At 36.7% G+C, this 15,524-nt stretch overlaps 1 protein-coding gene across 37 annotated transcripts in view; it reads right to left on the bottom strand.

Moving 5' to 3' along the window:
• LOC145685718 (CUGBP Elav-like family member 1-A) overlaps positions 1–15,524 on the bottom strand; it is a 925,590-nt gene that overhangs the window by 120,519 nt on the left and 789,547 nt on the right. For all 37 annotated transcript variants that reach the window (XR_014131470.1, XM_081758172.1, XM_081758190.1 and 34 more), the window contains exon 5: positions 9,294–9,419. Coding sequence is in view for 36 of the 37 variants with exons in the window: in XM_081758172.1 (XP_081614298.1) it covers positions 9,294–9,419 (126 nt within the window). In the remaining variant the exon portion in view is untranslated. The remainder of the gene's footprint in view (positions 1–9,293; positions 9,420–15,524) is intronic.

Raw genomic sequence — 15,524 nt, 5'->3', positions numbered from 1 at the left:
TTTAGCCTAATAGGCATAACCGTGAGATATTAAACTAAAAATTTTATTTCACTTTCATTCACTTTCATTAATCATCCGTCTTCTTTAGCCTAATAGGCATAACCGTGAGATATTAAACTAAAAATTTTACTTCACTTTCACTTTCAAAAAGACCAACGTTAAATTAACGGAGTCATTGTGCTTTCTTAGTTCGTACACTGTTGTGAAGCATTCGTTGATTTACCTCATCAGAATCGAAAGACTTGAACAAACGTTTCGTATTCTATATTTGTTCAATGTAAGTCAGAAATTAAATGAAATATTTGAGTTTTACGTCCCACGATTATGCCGATTAGGCTAAAGGAGATTGTGATGATCAGGAATGGGCGAAATGGTGGAAGGAAGAAAGTGGGAGGAAACGGGAGAACCCCGAGGAAACACACGCACACGGTGTTTGTACACCACAAAGTTCACTTTGCGGGTCAATGTAAGTCAGACGTGAGTGTAATTTTATATGGGGCACTTGAACTGCGAAACCTGTAGCTGAGTTCATTCAAGGATTCGATTCAGACTGGAAATGAGTGAATATTTACATGAAGATCTATACAAATAAAAATGAAGGTGACTATGTTTGTGACTTAACTCTTGAACCACCAGACCGATCTTGATCAAATTTATAACATAGATGAGGTTCGGGCCTGAAATGGTTTTTATCATTTCACTTTCACGGTGCAACTTAGGGAAAGGGGAAGGGATGATATATAAAAATGATCGAAAATGACCAGCAAGAAAGAAAACATCGTTTATCAGAGAGTGCTTCAGTAATATTAAAAAGTGACTGACTAATGGAACATATATTTTTTAAAATTAACCCAATGAAGTGGGAATTAATGCTAGTATAAAATAAATTGAAAATGACAACTGTCTTTGTATGCCTATTACATGTAGCTTACTACGGATTTTTTTTAAGACTTAGAACTTGGATAGCTATGCTCGTAGACACTGAGTGTGGTATGATTTCCACAGACTACTGGAAAGAGCAAAATAATTGCTATTACCTGGTTTTGCCAAAGAATATTTTAAACAAGAGTTTTTAAATGTCAATTCTAAAAATTAATAGGGGATAATGACCAAAAAGAGAAAAATCACTGAAAAGATCTTTAGGTTTTTTTTCAGCAAGTAAACAGATTGTGAATAGGTGGGAAAAAAATTATTTTTTTATGTAAATAGGACTCACTAGGCACTTTGTATTGGAAGAACATATTTGTTGAAAGATATATAAATGGTTCCTTATCGTTATTAGTCTCAACTTCTGTAAATATTTATTTTTTACCACACCGATGCGTGGTTTAAAATTAAATTTTCAAGAATAGATGTCCATATAACAAGACATGGGAGAATCTACAACCAACCCTACAAAATCTATTTGGTTTTCGACAGATTTTTGTGTTTTGATGTTTCAAGAATGTCCTCTACGTGGGTGAATAAGAAAAACAGTAAGAGAGAAGTTACTAAGGAAGACCCCGTGGTGGGCTGAAACCACGTAAGAAATTATCTTTCTGGTAAGTGTTTATTTATAAACTAGTTAATATCATAGTTCAATAAATTCAATGTATTGATTTTATTACTTCAGCAATATATGTTCAGTAACAGTTCAGCAATGTTAGATACCTTGTTGTATTATCTTGGAACCTAAATTAACACTACGACCTTGTTAGATATTGAAGTAACTGATTAAAAATAGACAAAATGGTTTATTTTTTGGGAGGTGGGGGAAGCCTGTTACTTTTTTTTTTATCCTTCATTTTATACGCAATGTTGTATACACTTAAAAACTATGTACTCTACACTGAAATGTTTCTCTAAGTTGTTAGCAGCAAACGCCGTTTCTCCTGAACCGACCAATAACGTACGAACATGATAGTTACTATTTTAACCGTGCGAGTAACAGACAATAGCTCAAATGTAATCCATAATTAGTTAGAATGAACACATATGCGAAACGAACGGTTTTCTGTAACAGCTAGCTCTAGAGTACAATACCTAGGTATTTTATAGCTGACAGTGAGTGGAAATGTCCATGGTCAACTTTACTAATTATAATATAAAATGTTAATGTAAATAAACTTTTAAAATGCAGCCATTTAGAGACAGATCACATCACTCTAAATTCTTAAGATGTACTTTGTTCTTAGTAATTGAGCATATGGAATACCGCTTAATAACTGACCGTATATTGGGCGTTTGGATATTAAATGAAATATCGAAAACTAATCTGGATAATGTTCTTTTAAAATAATTTCTGATTATATTTCCAGTACGTCCCACGGGCATTCTTCTTCAGGGCTAAGAATATAATTTATTGAGTTATTTGCATATTAATGTTTTAACAATGGAGCATAAATATGTATACAAACTCTTACCCTTAATGTTATAGTAGTTAGTGCATTAACCTTTAAAGCCTTAAAAGTAATATCTAGTTCTGTGATCTGCTTTTCATACGTCTTCCAAACTCCGTAAGTTGAAATCCTGTATGAGCAGTGTTGCCATACTTAACACTGTTGCGGGGGCCGCGTTGGTTTAGTGGTAGAGCGTTCACCTCTGGTGCATGAGGTCCTTGGTTTGATCCCAGCTGGCGCCAAATGAGCTCTGTGGCAGACAAGCACGTGTGCGTGTGTTTTCCCGTTTCCTTCCTTTTTCTTCATTCCACCATTTCATTCATTTATAACCACCGTTTCCTTTAGCCTAGCCGGCACAAACGGGACGTAAAACTTAAAAAAAGCTTGCCAATATATACCAATTTTCAACTTCAACTTCAACTTTTGTTCCTGTATGTTTTATTATTAAAATATTAATAAAGTATTTATAGTCTTAATTGTTGTTTTTATTAATATAATTCGAAACAATCATATCCCAATCCTTTTCCAGATTTCCTTTTCCGGTGTTCAACAGTGGAGTCCTGGTATAATAAGCTTCAAATCCGTTCCTTTCAATGTTATTGGTGGCCCGATGTGACACCTCTTATCTTTTGTACAGAATGTTTTGTATTTTACAAATGTTTAAATAGTCCAAAACAGCTTCTTAGTTCTCGTTAAACTCCCTGATGTCTTCCTTCATTCTAGTGCTAATATCATTTCCGTCATACCAATATAAAAGGCGTCACAGCCATAAAAAGCCTGATGAAACACACCATCTCTAAGTTAGTTTTAAGCCCCCAGAAACTTAGAAAAATCTTTAGCTCAGTACAAAAATTATTTTGTGGGCAAAACTAGCCTAAATGGTATATATCAAGATTATTGCCTTTGTGACGCCTCTTATATTGGTATAATAATAATAAAAACTAGAGCAAAAGGAGCACATTAGAATCTCACGAGAACAAAGAAGTTGTTTCGTGACCAATCTAAACATTTGCCAACTACAAAACATCCTGTACAATAGGAAGAGGGTATTACATCAGGCCACTATTAACAACGAAAAATGAAATCTAAGTTTTACGTTCCACGGTTATGCCGGTTAGGCTAAAGGAGACGGTCAAGATGAGAAATGAATGAAATGGTGGAATGAAGAAAGTGGGAGGAAACGGGAGAACCCCAAGAAAACCCACGAGCACGGTGATTGTTCACAAAGTCCACACGGCGCGAGCTCGGATCGAACCAGGGACCCCAAGCACCGGAGGTGAACCATTAACAACGAAAGGAACATATTTGAAGCTTATTATATTAGGACTAAAAACCCACTTTTGAACATCGAGAGGGGAAAATTTGAGGACAGATATGATTATTACGAATTATATTAATAAAGACAAAAATTAAGACTACAATACTTTATTAATGCTTTAAAAAAAAACATACAGGAACAAAAATTGAAGTTAAAATTTGTATATATATTGGCAACAATGTTTAGTATGCCAACATTGCTCATACAGGATTTCAACTTAGGGAGGTTGGCAGAGAGATGGCAAGCAGATCACAAGACTACATATTATTTTAAAATACAGAGCATGTGGCTTTAACAGTTAGTGCACCAACTACTGTAACATGAAGAGTATGTTTATATTTACACACCGTCTGTTAACACATTAACATGAAAATAAAAGAATAGAAGATATTCTTAAGAGACCTCATCCCGGCGAAATTAAAATACCGCTAATTTTACAGTAATTAAGTGATATCTTCAAATAGATAAAAGATAATCGAAATGTGGAACAAGAGCGCCCTAGACAATATTATTTTGTGTGAGGTACCGTTATCACAAGTCACCTAGCGGCTTTCCGTTTTCAGCTGTTTAGAAACGCGAAAATAAATGCCGATTTTCAAAATGGCTCGAAATTGAAAGCAGATAAGTGAGTCGTGATAACGGTATCTCATGTAAAATGATATTGTCTAGGGCGCTCTTGTTCCAGTTTTCGATTATCTTTTATCTATTTCAAGATATCACATAATTACTGTAAAAATAGCGGTATTTTAATTTCCCCGGGGTGAGGCCTCTTAAGCCTTAGCCCTAAAGAAGAATACCCGTGAAACATACTGGAAATATCACCAGAAATTCTTGTAAAAAGAAACATTAGCCAGGTTAGCTTTTGATATGTACTTTGTTGACTCAAAAGCAAAATACGTCCATATGTATTTTAGAATCACATTTATGACTTTTTTTTCTTTTTTAACCAAAACATATATAGCTATAAAATTTATAGTACCGAGTTACAGTTCTTATGAAGTACTTCTTGAAAGATACTGTATGTCCTTGAAAGAAAGAAGGTTAATGCAGTATGTACTACACCTCGAAAACGCACAACTTAACTTTCTCTTACTCAGCAGAGCACATTCTTCTCTACTCCTCGCGACAAAATTCAGGTGTGGAAAGTTTATAAATATACAATGGATACAACACTTACTGAAGTTCTCTACTGCTCAAATTAGTAATAACCAATTTATAACTTCCTGGACGAAAACAAGAAAGAACCAAATTTTGGGATCATTTACCTTTCCTACTACTTTTCGGGGTGACAGTTCACTAATGTGCGATTTCATGTGTGTTCTGAATCTCTGTTGTATTCTGCGTCTCCGGTTTCTTGCTTCATAGGCTAGGCCAGTAAGGAGCTAAGCTACGAATATTTGAAAACAACTCTATGAAATATACACTTTTCTAAAAGACGCCCCGGTACCAATGGCCTTACCTTGCAGAACAGGATTGGTAACCAAAAAGCAGTAACACGCAGTTGTAAGTATAACCTCGATTCAGTTGTACTATGATGGCCAGCTACTCTCTTTTACATGTGTACGGAGTTCGAGAAAATAACATATACTTTTTTTAAAAAAAAATTTATTCGCGGGCCGGATGGAACATATTCGCAGGACGCCATTTGGCCATCACTGGTTTAAATTATATGCAGTGAAAATTACAATGGACTTCGATAAACAAAGGCATATGCCGATTCATGAGTGTCTCGTTTCGCCTGCAATACAAAATATGAGTGAAATACTGTCCCGGGAAGGATCTTCGCATTCTTCAAGCTATTTCGATACCTGTTGTGAATCGAAACAGTCTATTTGGTATTTTCGGTCGTCTACTGAGGATTTCTATGTACACTCATGTCCAAAATTATTGCTGCATGTCTATACATGTGTTGTTGTATGAATATAATTTGATAGAGAATTCGCCCGGTATTTCTTATAATGTTCGTATGTGTATAATCGGCAAAGACATGTATGTGGCAAATTCCATGTCAAAAGAGCAGTAAATAAGAACAATTAAACGAAAATAAAACTTTCTTGTTCACTAAAGCAACATTTTGTTTTACTCATTCTAATTTTCGTATTTATAATTCTTTTCCTATGAAATTTACCACAATATACATTTCCCGATTATACACATAGTATCAGTATTAAAAGTACGCTGCAAATTCATTATCAAATTATATTCTTACAAGAAGACAGTTATAGATACGTGACAATCATTTTGGACATGAGTGTACATCTTCTCTTGTACTGATTCAAATACTAGTGAATTATGTCTTCAGAAATGAACTAGTCCCGCTCCCCTTTCATTTCTTTCTCCTAAACTATATTTTCCTACGATACTACCTTCCTGTCATTCTCTCACAACTGCACTGGAATCTCCCATTAGAATTCCGTATGCACCCCTCTTTTTTTCCCCCGTCTATAATTTCTTCTATTTTCTCATAATTTTACTCTACTTCTTCACTTGTATGCGAAGTGGTCGGTGTTTATGTCTGTATCACCTTTTTTTTTTCCTTTCAGTCTTAATATCGTAACTCTATCATCATTTTTTTTTTTTTTTTTTTTACTTTCACTACCTTCTTTTATAAGCGAATATTCAACTAGCAAGCATAAAAGATATGACAATGCTCAAAACAAAGTCATTAAACGATGTTCAAACAGATCGCAAACTTGTTTCGTGCATTGCTTACCGCCAGGCGGGAAACTTCCCCTCTTTCGCTGTCACTATGTGATGATATGTATTAGCTTGCATGTTATATTAAGTACATTTACTTTTTATAGTTTGACTCGTCTTGATTTATTTCTTTGATTTGGATTCTGTGTGTATTATTGATTACGAGTATGCTGATTATTATTATTATTATTATTATTATTATTATTATTATTATTATTATTATTAGTTTGTATGAACACTACGATGATTGATTTTTATATTATATATATTCGGGACCGTGACGCCGATTTCTGTATAGCTTTGGACGAGGCACTTAGGTTTGCTAGATTTAACCTAACAACGTCAATGAGGATTTTAATACAAATGCGTCGGCCCTAGAAATTCTTCAGGGGCCTGTGGTCTCCTTCAGCGCCCATGATTCGGAGTATAGAACGAATTAATGGGATCTCTATTATTTTACGTATATGGGAAATTCCGATTCCAGATACGAGAGTTCCATTATGAGAACTTAGTGAGAACGAATTTGTCTCATATGTCGAGAAAAAAAAAAAAAGTATTCAATTTTTATGATTTTTCGAGAGAATATCCATTGGTTCAGTAGCGTAGCCAGGATTTTTGTTTGGAGGGAGCCTTGCCGCGGAAGATTTAGTTATAATAATAATAATAATAATAATAATAATAATAATAATAATAATAATAATGCTTACATTTTTCTCTGAAGTGCTGGCTTCTTTAAATATTTCTTTGTTGTTTCTCGATTGCTGTTTTTGCACATTTTCTTTGCCAAAATTAACACCATTACTTTCTTTTTTTTCGTTCTACCCATCTTTCTAAAACGTTTTTCGAGCCATTATCTGAATTAATACCTTGTTTAGATTTTTCTCCATTGTTTTCTGGTTTCTTTGCACATTTTCCTCACCGAAATAAGAACAATTGTCTTTTTTCTTCGCTTTTAACCACTTTTGTAAAACATTTTCCGACATTTCGCGATTGCAATTGTGTCTTATTTCGACATCCTAAACACGTCTAACTCAAGTAAATTTTCTGAACTGACAGACCAAAATACAGACATATTAAAATAATAAAGACAACGTTGGGAAACAGAGCTTGTTTAGGAACTGCTTAGTGACATATTTTGTTTTGCAATAGAGTACATGGAAGGCAATTGTTTGTTTCGAAACAAAATTACAAGCATCAAAGTACGAAAATAAGTTGTCGGAACCATTTGGGGGCTTGGCCCCCTGGGCCCCTCCCTTCCCTACGCCACTGCATTGGTTATAAGGTTCAATAAGTTTCATCTTATGTGCTTGTTAACAATAAGATCACGATTACAATTTGATCATTAAAGTTTACATAATGTACAATTATATTCATAATTTTAATTGGTATTCAATTCCTTGGAGATGAGAAGGCAATAGTGAGCTGCCGTGCCCATCAGGAGAATCAAACGCGCTCTGCGAGCATTGTTACTAGGAAAAGATTGCGAGTCAATACAGTAAACAATGTTGTCGGTCCAGCACTATGATGCAACGTGCATAGGCCAATTGTAAAAAAGATGTACCACTTCCTCCCAACTCATGAGTTCGACGGCGCTTCTGATATCCATGTGTCACCTACAACAGTTTCAGGATTATTAGTGTTATTGACTTTTATGTTTGAAACATTATTGTATTGTAGGGAACATCAAGCCGGGGACCAAGGGAAATGGTTCAATGTCATGTTCTCAAATGAATCACGGTTCTGAATTGAATATCACATGGTGTAGAGACAACGGAGAACGCAAAGTAAGCCACAGCACATCTGTGAATATTAGGGATGGGCAAAACCGGTTTCTATAAAAAACCGAAACCCGAAAAACCGACATTTCGGTTTTCTCCAAAACCGGTTCGGTTTTCACCGAAACTAGTTTCGGTGAAAACTTTTCGAAAACACATAAGACTATTTCTGTGGAAATGGATTCGGTTTCCGGAGAACGAAACACCATTCTGGTCAGAAATAGAACAAATTTTAAAAAAAAAACCGGAATCGGTTTTGAAGAAAACCGAAACCGGATCAGGTGAAAAACCAAACCGGTTTTTGGAGAAAATCGATAACCGGTTTCGGAGAAAACCGAACCGGTTTTGAAGAAAGGCGAAACCGGTTTTGGTGAAAAACCGAAACCGGTATTTTCAAAATTTTCATAAACCGGTTTTTGTACCCACCACTAGTGAATATTACCTAGGTACAGGTACGGACAGACTTAATGGAAAGAAAAAGAAGATTAATACATCTTCAACTCAAGATCCATTACTCGGGAGCGGCATTATTCTGCCGAGATCATGAAAGAATATGTTCGTCTTTTCCGTGATGCAGCAGCTTCTGACTTCAGACTAGACTGGTCGGTATGTTCCCCAGATCTTAATCTCATTGAACATACCTGGAATGCTCTCTGAAGGGAGTTGAACAGAGGAATCCACAAGTGCAGACTCTCCAAGGTCTCTAAACTATCCTCACGGAAGAATGAAATGATATATCCGAGGCTCTCCTGAACACAATCATCGACATAGTGCCATACAAATGTGCAGGATGTGCTGTCCGAGGTGTCATACGCCTGACTGATGTGATCACAACTCTTTGTACTCATATTAAATTGAATTTTATGTTCTTTCTGAATATTATTTATTTATTTATTTATTTATTTATTTTTGCATGGCAGGAAATTCCAGCCACCTTTTGATAATACAGGTGGACGTATGCAGATCATGTTTTCAAACGTTAGGGGTCAAAATTAGAGATAAACTTAGTAAGTCACAGATATAAAGGTGTACTTTTCTTGAATTAAATTTTAGAATAGCAGAATGGACAACTTTTAGTTGGATAACTACGTATTTTTCTCGAGAAGATGAATTGAAAAAACTTACCTTTACTCTGACCGTTTGTATCTCGTAGGACTGTACATTCTTCTATCGTGCCATATGGACCAAACAGTACCCGCACATCGTTTTCTGTGCATTTCTTTGATAGCATACCAACGAAAAGCTTCCGTTCTGAAAAGACAAAAAGAGAAAAATAATAAATAACTATCTTTACACATTAACTATACTGACCAAATAGTAGAAAAATACAATAATGTCAGAAACAAAACCAACTACGAAACTATTATGTATATACCACTAGTGAAGTAATGATCGCAAAATGTTGTTACATTTTACGTTTACAAGATGTTAGAACTTACAATTATATTGCTTGAGGCAAGTGCAGCTCCTTATTTCCGAAAAATGCAGCACGTTTTTGATCATGGGCGTTTGCAAGGAGGGTCGTGGCCCCTCCCTACAATTAAAGTGAAACAACCAACATATTCTTTATTTCTTTAAGTCTCTAATTTCTGTTCTGAAAATACCTGGTACATGATGCTTAGTGTCAGTAAGATACAAAAGCATTTGTGTGTGTGTGTTTTTTTTTTTTCTTAAACTATACCGTCAATACTGGGATAATAGCTTTCAAAACGGCCCCAGATCGACTCCTTTCCACGTTCTTTCCCTTCCCCCTATCCCGAGCTTTCTTCCTAAGATGCCACAAATCATTTGTGTCTATCAGCTTTGCCGCCTAAGGCGAAAAATCCTGTGGACGCCTATGTTTCTGACGATTCTTTTGAACTGTTTGACGCACTGGCTACATTTTGTATGAGAATGGCAAAGTTTATATACAATTAAACCTGAAGTCGATTAACTTACGGAGGAATAATCACTGAAAAACTATTCTCATACAAGTCAATGGACCAGGCCCATAGCCAGACCAAAAATGTAGGGGGGTCCGGTAGAAGTAAGGGGAGCCCGATCCAACCATATTATAGTTCACTTGCAAGCCTACAGTAAAAATTTTTAGGAGGGCAGCCCCCTAGACCCCCTGGATATGGGCTTGCAATGGACCGAAGCTATGTCTAATCCACAGAAATTATTGTACCGAAGCCATACACAATCATTTACGCACGTACTATATATAATTTTTGGAGTAAGAAAAAATGAAAATGGAATCTAAGTGTAATGTCCCACGGTTATGCCGGTTAGGCTAAAGGAGACGGTGATGATGAGAAATGAGTGAAATGGTGGAATGAAGAAAGTGGGAGGAAACGGGAGAACCCCGAGAAAACCCATGAGCACGGTGTTTGTCCACCATAAAGTTTACTAGGCGGTAGCAGGGTTTGAACCCGGTACCCCATGCATCAGAGGTGAACGCTCTACCACCGAGCCACTGTGGCCCCCTAGGATTAGGAACTTGAGACCTGTCAATGATACTGTTGAATTGAGACAGGCACGTAGCCAAGGGGTGGGTCCGGGGGGTCCGGACCCCCCCCCCTTCGAGACCAGAAATTAAAAAAATAAGGAAGGACGAAACAAAAAGAAACAAGAAATAGGAAGAATCAGCAATAAAAATAAAGATAAAATATAAAGATAAAAATAAAGCTAAAAATAAAAATATTTTTTTATAATCGCTTCCCTGTAGTATCAAACATGTTATTTCAGAAACTGTCTTCTACTGCTCCTTTAACTTGTCATTTGGAACAGACAATAATTGACTTAATAAGGAAAACAAAAAGTTATGTGGAAAGCAAGTCCTATTAACATTTGATTCAACAGAGAAAGGAACGCAGATATAAAATATTTTACAAGCCATTATTGGATACGTACTTTAAAAAAAAAAAAAAAAAAAAAAAAAACAATAGTTGAGGTCATAGTGAAAGAAAAATTGTTACATTTGGATGAACAGAAGAAGGAACGTAGATATTGTAATTTTTTAAAAATATTTTTATAAATATTCTTTTATTCGAGATTTCTTCATAGTTTGTTACTAAAATACTTACTAACATGGATGGGCACCGATCCTGGGGGGCCAAGGGGGCCCGGCTCCCCAAAGGTCATGTGGGCCCCCTTGTTGTATTTATGAATATACAATATATTGGCATAATTTGAATGCAATTTATCTTAAAATCCTCATATATGCCCTCTGCATCTGAATGAACCCCTCCAAATTTACAGAGAAATCGGCGCCCTTGCTAACATGTCCTAATTTAAAGTCTTAACAAACCAATATATGTTGCTAGTAAAATAGTTTAAATTGATCAAGGCCCTGGTGTGATAACCACAATATTTCATATCAAACTCTCCCCCCATCACGAAATCCTGACTAAACGAACCAATAAAATAGTTTAGAATGTTACCAGTAAAATAGTTTAGAATAATCGAACTCTGGTATGATAAGCACAGTATTTCATGTCTCGGACCCCCCCTATTACGAAATCCTGGCTACGTGCCTGATTGAGATGAAGTATCCTTCTTGGAAAAGTTATAGCTATGTTGGTTTATCGACTCAACGTGAAATCGCTGAAGCAGTGCGAGTGTGGCAAATACTTTGATAGGTTACTACTGGAGAACCACATTTTCTAGTACGTCGAAATACTGTTCATAACACAATTCGCAATTCACAGACACTTTTCTGTAATCTCAATTACTCCGTAAAATCTTGGATGTATTGTAGTAACTTTTTATACTTATGTGTTATTCGGTGACAATATAGCATTTTGAAATAAAAGAGGGGCTTGTTTTTGAACAAAGCTGTACTTTATTCATTATACGGATATTCTGTGTGAATTAAGTTTTTTGCTTATTAAATATTTTTTTCGACAAATTGTAAGGCAAGTTTGTAGCCAGAAAACTTAATATACATACAATTTTTATATAAAATCTAATTTCACGTCTCACAATTATTATGTTCTTTAGATTAAAGTGGACGGATGGTTAATTAATGTAAATGATTACCCATGTCGGTCCCGGCGTCCCCCACAGGGGACATAAAATATGACCACATTATTTTTGCTTTACAACTTCAAAATCCTACTGGTAACATTGAAAACTGTTTATAGGGCATAATCATAGATGGATCATCTCTTGTAAATAGTTTTCGATGTTGCCAGTAGGATTTTAAAGTTGTAAACCAATAATAATGTCATATTTTATGTCCCCTTGAGGGACGCCGGGACCGACATGGTTATGGAAGAGTTGATGGAATGAGCACGAGAGGAAACGGGAGAATCCCGAGAAAACCCACGGACAAGATGTCGTCCGCCACGAACTCGCATGGTCTTGAATCGAACCAAGGACGCCTAACACTGGTGACGAGTTCTGTATAACTGGACGGAGGTCATTCGGGTACCGTATCTGTTTTGTTGTCAGATATAATCTGCAAGAAAATAAGAATTGTAAAAGAAATACGGAGACCCAAGCAAACTTTGGAAGTTCGGGGCCCCCTCGACCCCCCAGTATCGACATCCATGAACCCTAGCACTAGAGGTTATTGTTCTATCATTGAGCCATCGTAATCACTTTTGTTTATAACGTAATAACGAAACAAGAACATTTTTTTTTCTAAAATAGCCGATTTTAACAGTTACAATATATTATTAAATGTATTCGTTTTAGTCAAGGAAGTTTTTAAGACCTTTTATGTAATGCAGAAATTATTAACGCTCTGCTCAACAAATTATATTTGTAATGAACTATGTAACCCGACTTGATTCAAAGGAAAAGAAGTCGGAAACAATTGCGAATCAATTTTATAGTTAATAGCATTTTGTAGATGCTACGTCGTTTAGCTTTTTTTAAATTTTTGGTATTAATAAAATTTTTAAAATGTGTGTAGGAGCTACGCAAAACACTTAAAAGGGAACTATATTATAAGGCACAAAAGAAGACAATCACCGAATACGTCACATGTAAACATTTTCGTTAAATACAGGTACAAAATCCTCCAGACAACAAAAAACTTACTGGTACTGGGTACCCTTGATTTGTCTGATTGTGATAGAATAGGGTGGTTGATCTTTAAGCGTTCTACTTTCAATATTTATGCCACTGTTCAAAACGTCTTCATAATTTTATACACAGTGAGAAAGAAAAAGTACCAAACAGGCTAAAAGTACAGAATAATGTCTCTAAAAGAACATACCTTCTGCTGCTGAATCGTTACCGTCGATTCGAAACATCCATGAAACGCCAAAATATCCCTAGCGCACAAAAACGGAACTTACTTTTCCCCGATTGAACGCAATCCAGCCAAAAACTGGCAAAACACAACGAAGAATTTGCTGCCACGTCCCACAAACTATTCTCTCTTTCGTTAAGAGGCTTTAGTCATGACTGGTGACTGATACTCAAAGCGTTACCAAGCTTATGGCTGATTAAGGACTTCAGTATGCACAGCATTTTCCCTGCATTGTGGCCGTGACAATAAACTGAATGGAAAAGTTTAAAAACACAAACGTGCTACGTATTGTTTCAATAGCTACGTGAGCAACTACAGCTACCTGTCGTGGGTGAACATTAGATGATTTTTCTCTTTTTTCGCCGACGTTTAAGTACAGTGGCCAAGTTCAAGAGTAATTTCCATTGCCTTTTTTGGATGAACTTTTATAAGCGAATGCCGCGTTCATATGTACTCAATGGATTTAGCGGACTTTGGATTTTGATTTCTGGGTTTTCGGCATTTATGGTCATTTAGCCCATCATGTGTGCTCGGCGAGCACACTATCCGGGGAAAGGGAAGGAAGCGGCCTGGGACCTATATGTTAGGTACCACCCCGGCATTTGCCTGGTGTGAATGAGGAAAACCCAGGAAAACTTCATTCAGGGTGGCTGGCCTGAAAAAGCGTTTTACACTTTTTCGATCGAGTACCTCTACCGGGAGTCGAACCCGGGACCGCTCGCACCGATCAATAGATTCCGGTTCGAATTTCGGATCGCAGAGTAGACAGATGTTCCTTTTCAGAAAGTGAGTAAGGGTAAGCAAGCGTCTGCCCAATGTACTTCACACATGAAATAAATGTTAAATAAAACTATCACATCTCTCATGCTCTCTACATTCTCTCTTGATATGTCCCTCTGAAAAGGAAAATCGCATTTTAAAAACTTTCTCAGAGGTTGTTATTTTCACTCTTTATGCCGCTAAAAAGTATATAACACGTTGCCAATAATTATAGCTTTCAGGATTAGAATTAGGAGCTAATTTCTGGGCTTTCGGCATCTACGTCCATGTTAGCCCGTCACTAGGATTAGGATTAGGAATTAGGTTTCTGGGTTTTCGCCATCTATGGCCATGTTAGCCCGTCACTAGGATTGGGATTAGGAATTAGATTTCTGGGTTTTCGGCATCTATGGCCATGTTAGCCCGTCACTAGGATTAGGATTAGGAATTAGATTTCTGGGCTTTCAGCATCTATGGCCATGTTAGCCCGTCACTAGGATTAGGAATTAGATTTCTGGGCTTTCGGCATCTATGGCCATGTTTGCCCATCACTAGGATTAGGATTAGGAATTAGATTTCTGGGCTTTCGGCATCTATTGCCATGTTAGCCCATCACTAGGATTAGGAGGTAGATTTATGGGCTTTCAGCATCTATGGCCATGTTAGACCATCATTTATGTGGGGTGATATTCCTTGAAAACTGATTAAGAAGAAAGGATTGGGGAAGGAAGGAAGCGGCCTGGGACCTATATGTTAGGTACTATCCCGGCATTTGCCTGGAGAAGAATTTGGGAAAAACGTTCACTCAAAATGGCTGAAATGAAAAAGCTGCTACGTCTTTTCGACCGAGTTCCTCCCACCGAGAAATAAACCTGGGACCGCTTGCACCAAAGGCAAGAGCGTTACCAAGTACGCTACGCTTGATAATTTTTACTTAGCTGAAACAAATTATTTTATTTATTTACCTAAGGCCTCCAGATTATCAAGAAAAATCCTTAATGGTTCACTACGTCCAGGGGGCACGGTGGCTCAGTGGTCCAGTGCACTTCTTTCTGGTGCGTGGATCCCTGGTTCGATCCCGGCCACGTAAGTTTGTGGTGGACAACATGGTTTGTGGTGGTTTTCCCGTTTCCTCCTACTTTCTTATTCCACTAATTTTACAATTATTATTCACTTGCCTTATTCATTGGCTCCCTTAGTCTAAAGGGCATAATCGTGAGAAGTTAAAATGAAAGATTTCATTTTATTTCATTTTCAGTACGCCCACTCGATGTTCGATGCAGATTGCTTGGAATCATTAACTTTCTGGGTTTTTCAGAGGCGGATCTACACGGTAAAAACTGGGGGGCAGCTAG

Source organism: Thermobia domestica, chromosome 5 (assembly GCF_964235325.1).
Source record: "Thermobia domestica chromosome 5, izTheDome1.hap1.1, whole genome shotgun sequence".
Classification (NCBI taxonomy): Eukaryota; Metazoa; Arthropoda; class Insecta; order Zygentoma; family Lepismatidae; genus Thermobia; species Thermobia domestica.
This window is presented reverse-complemented; position numbering and strand designations above follow the sequence as displayed.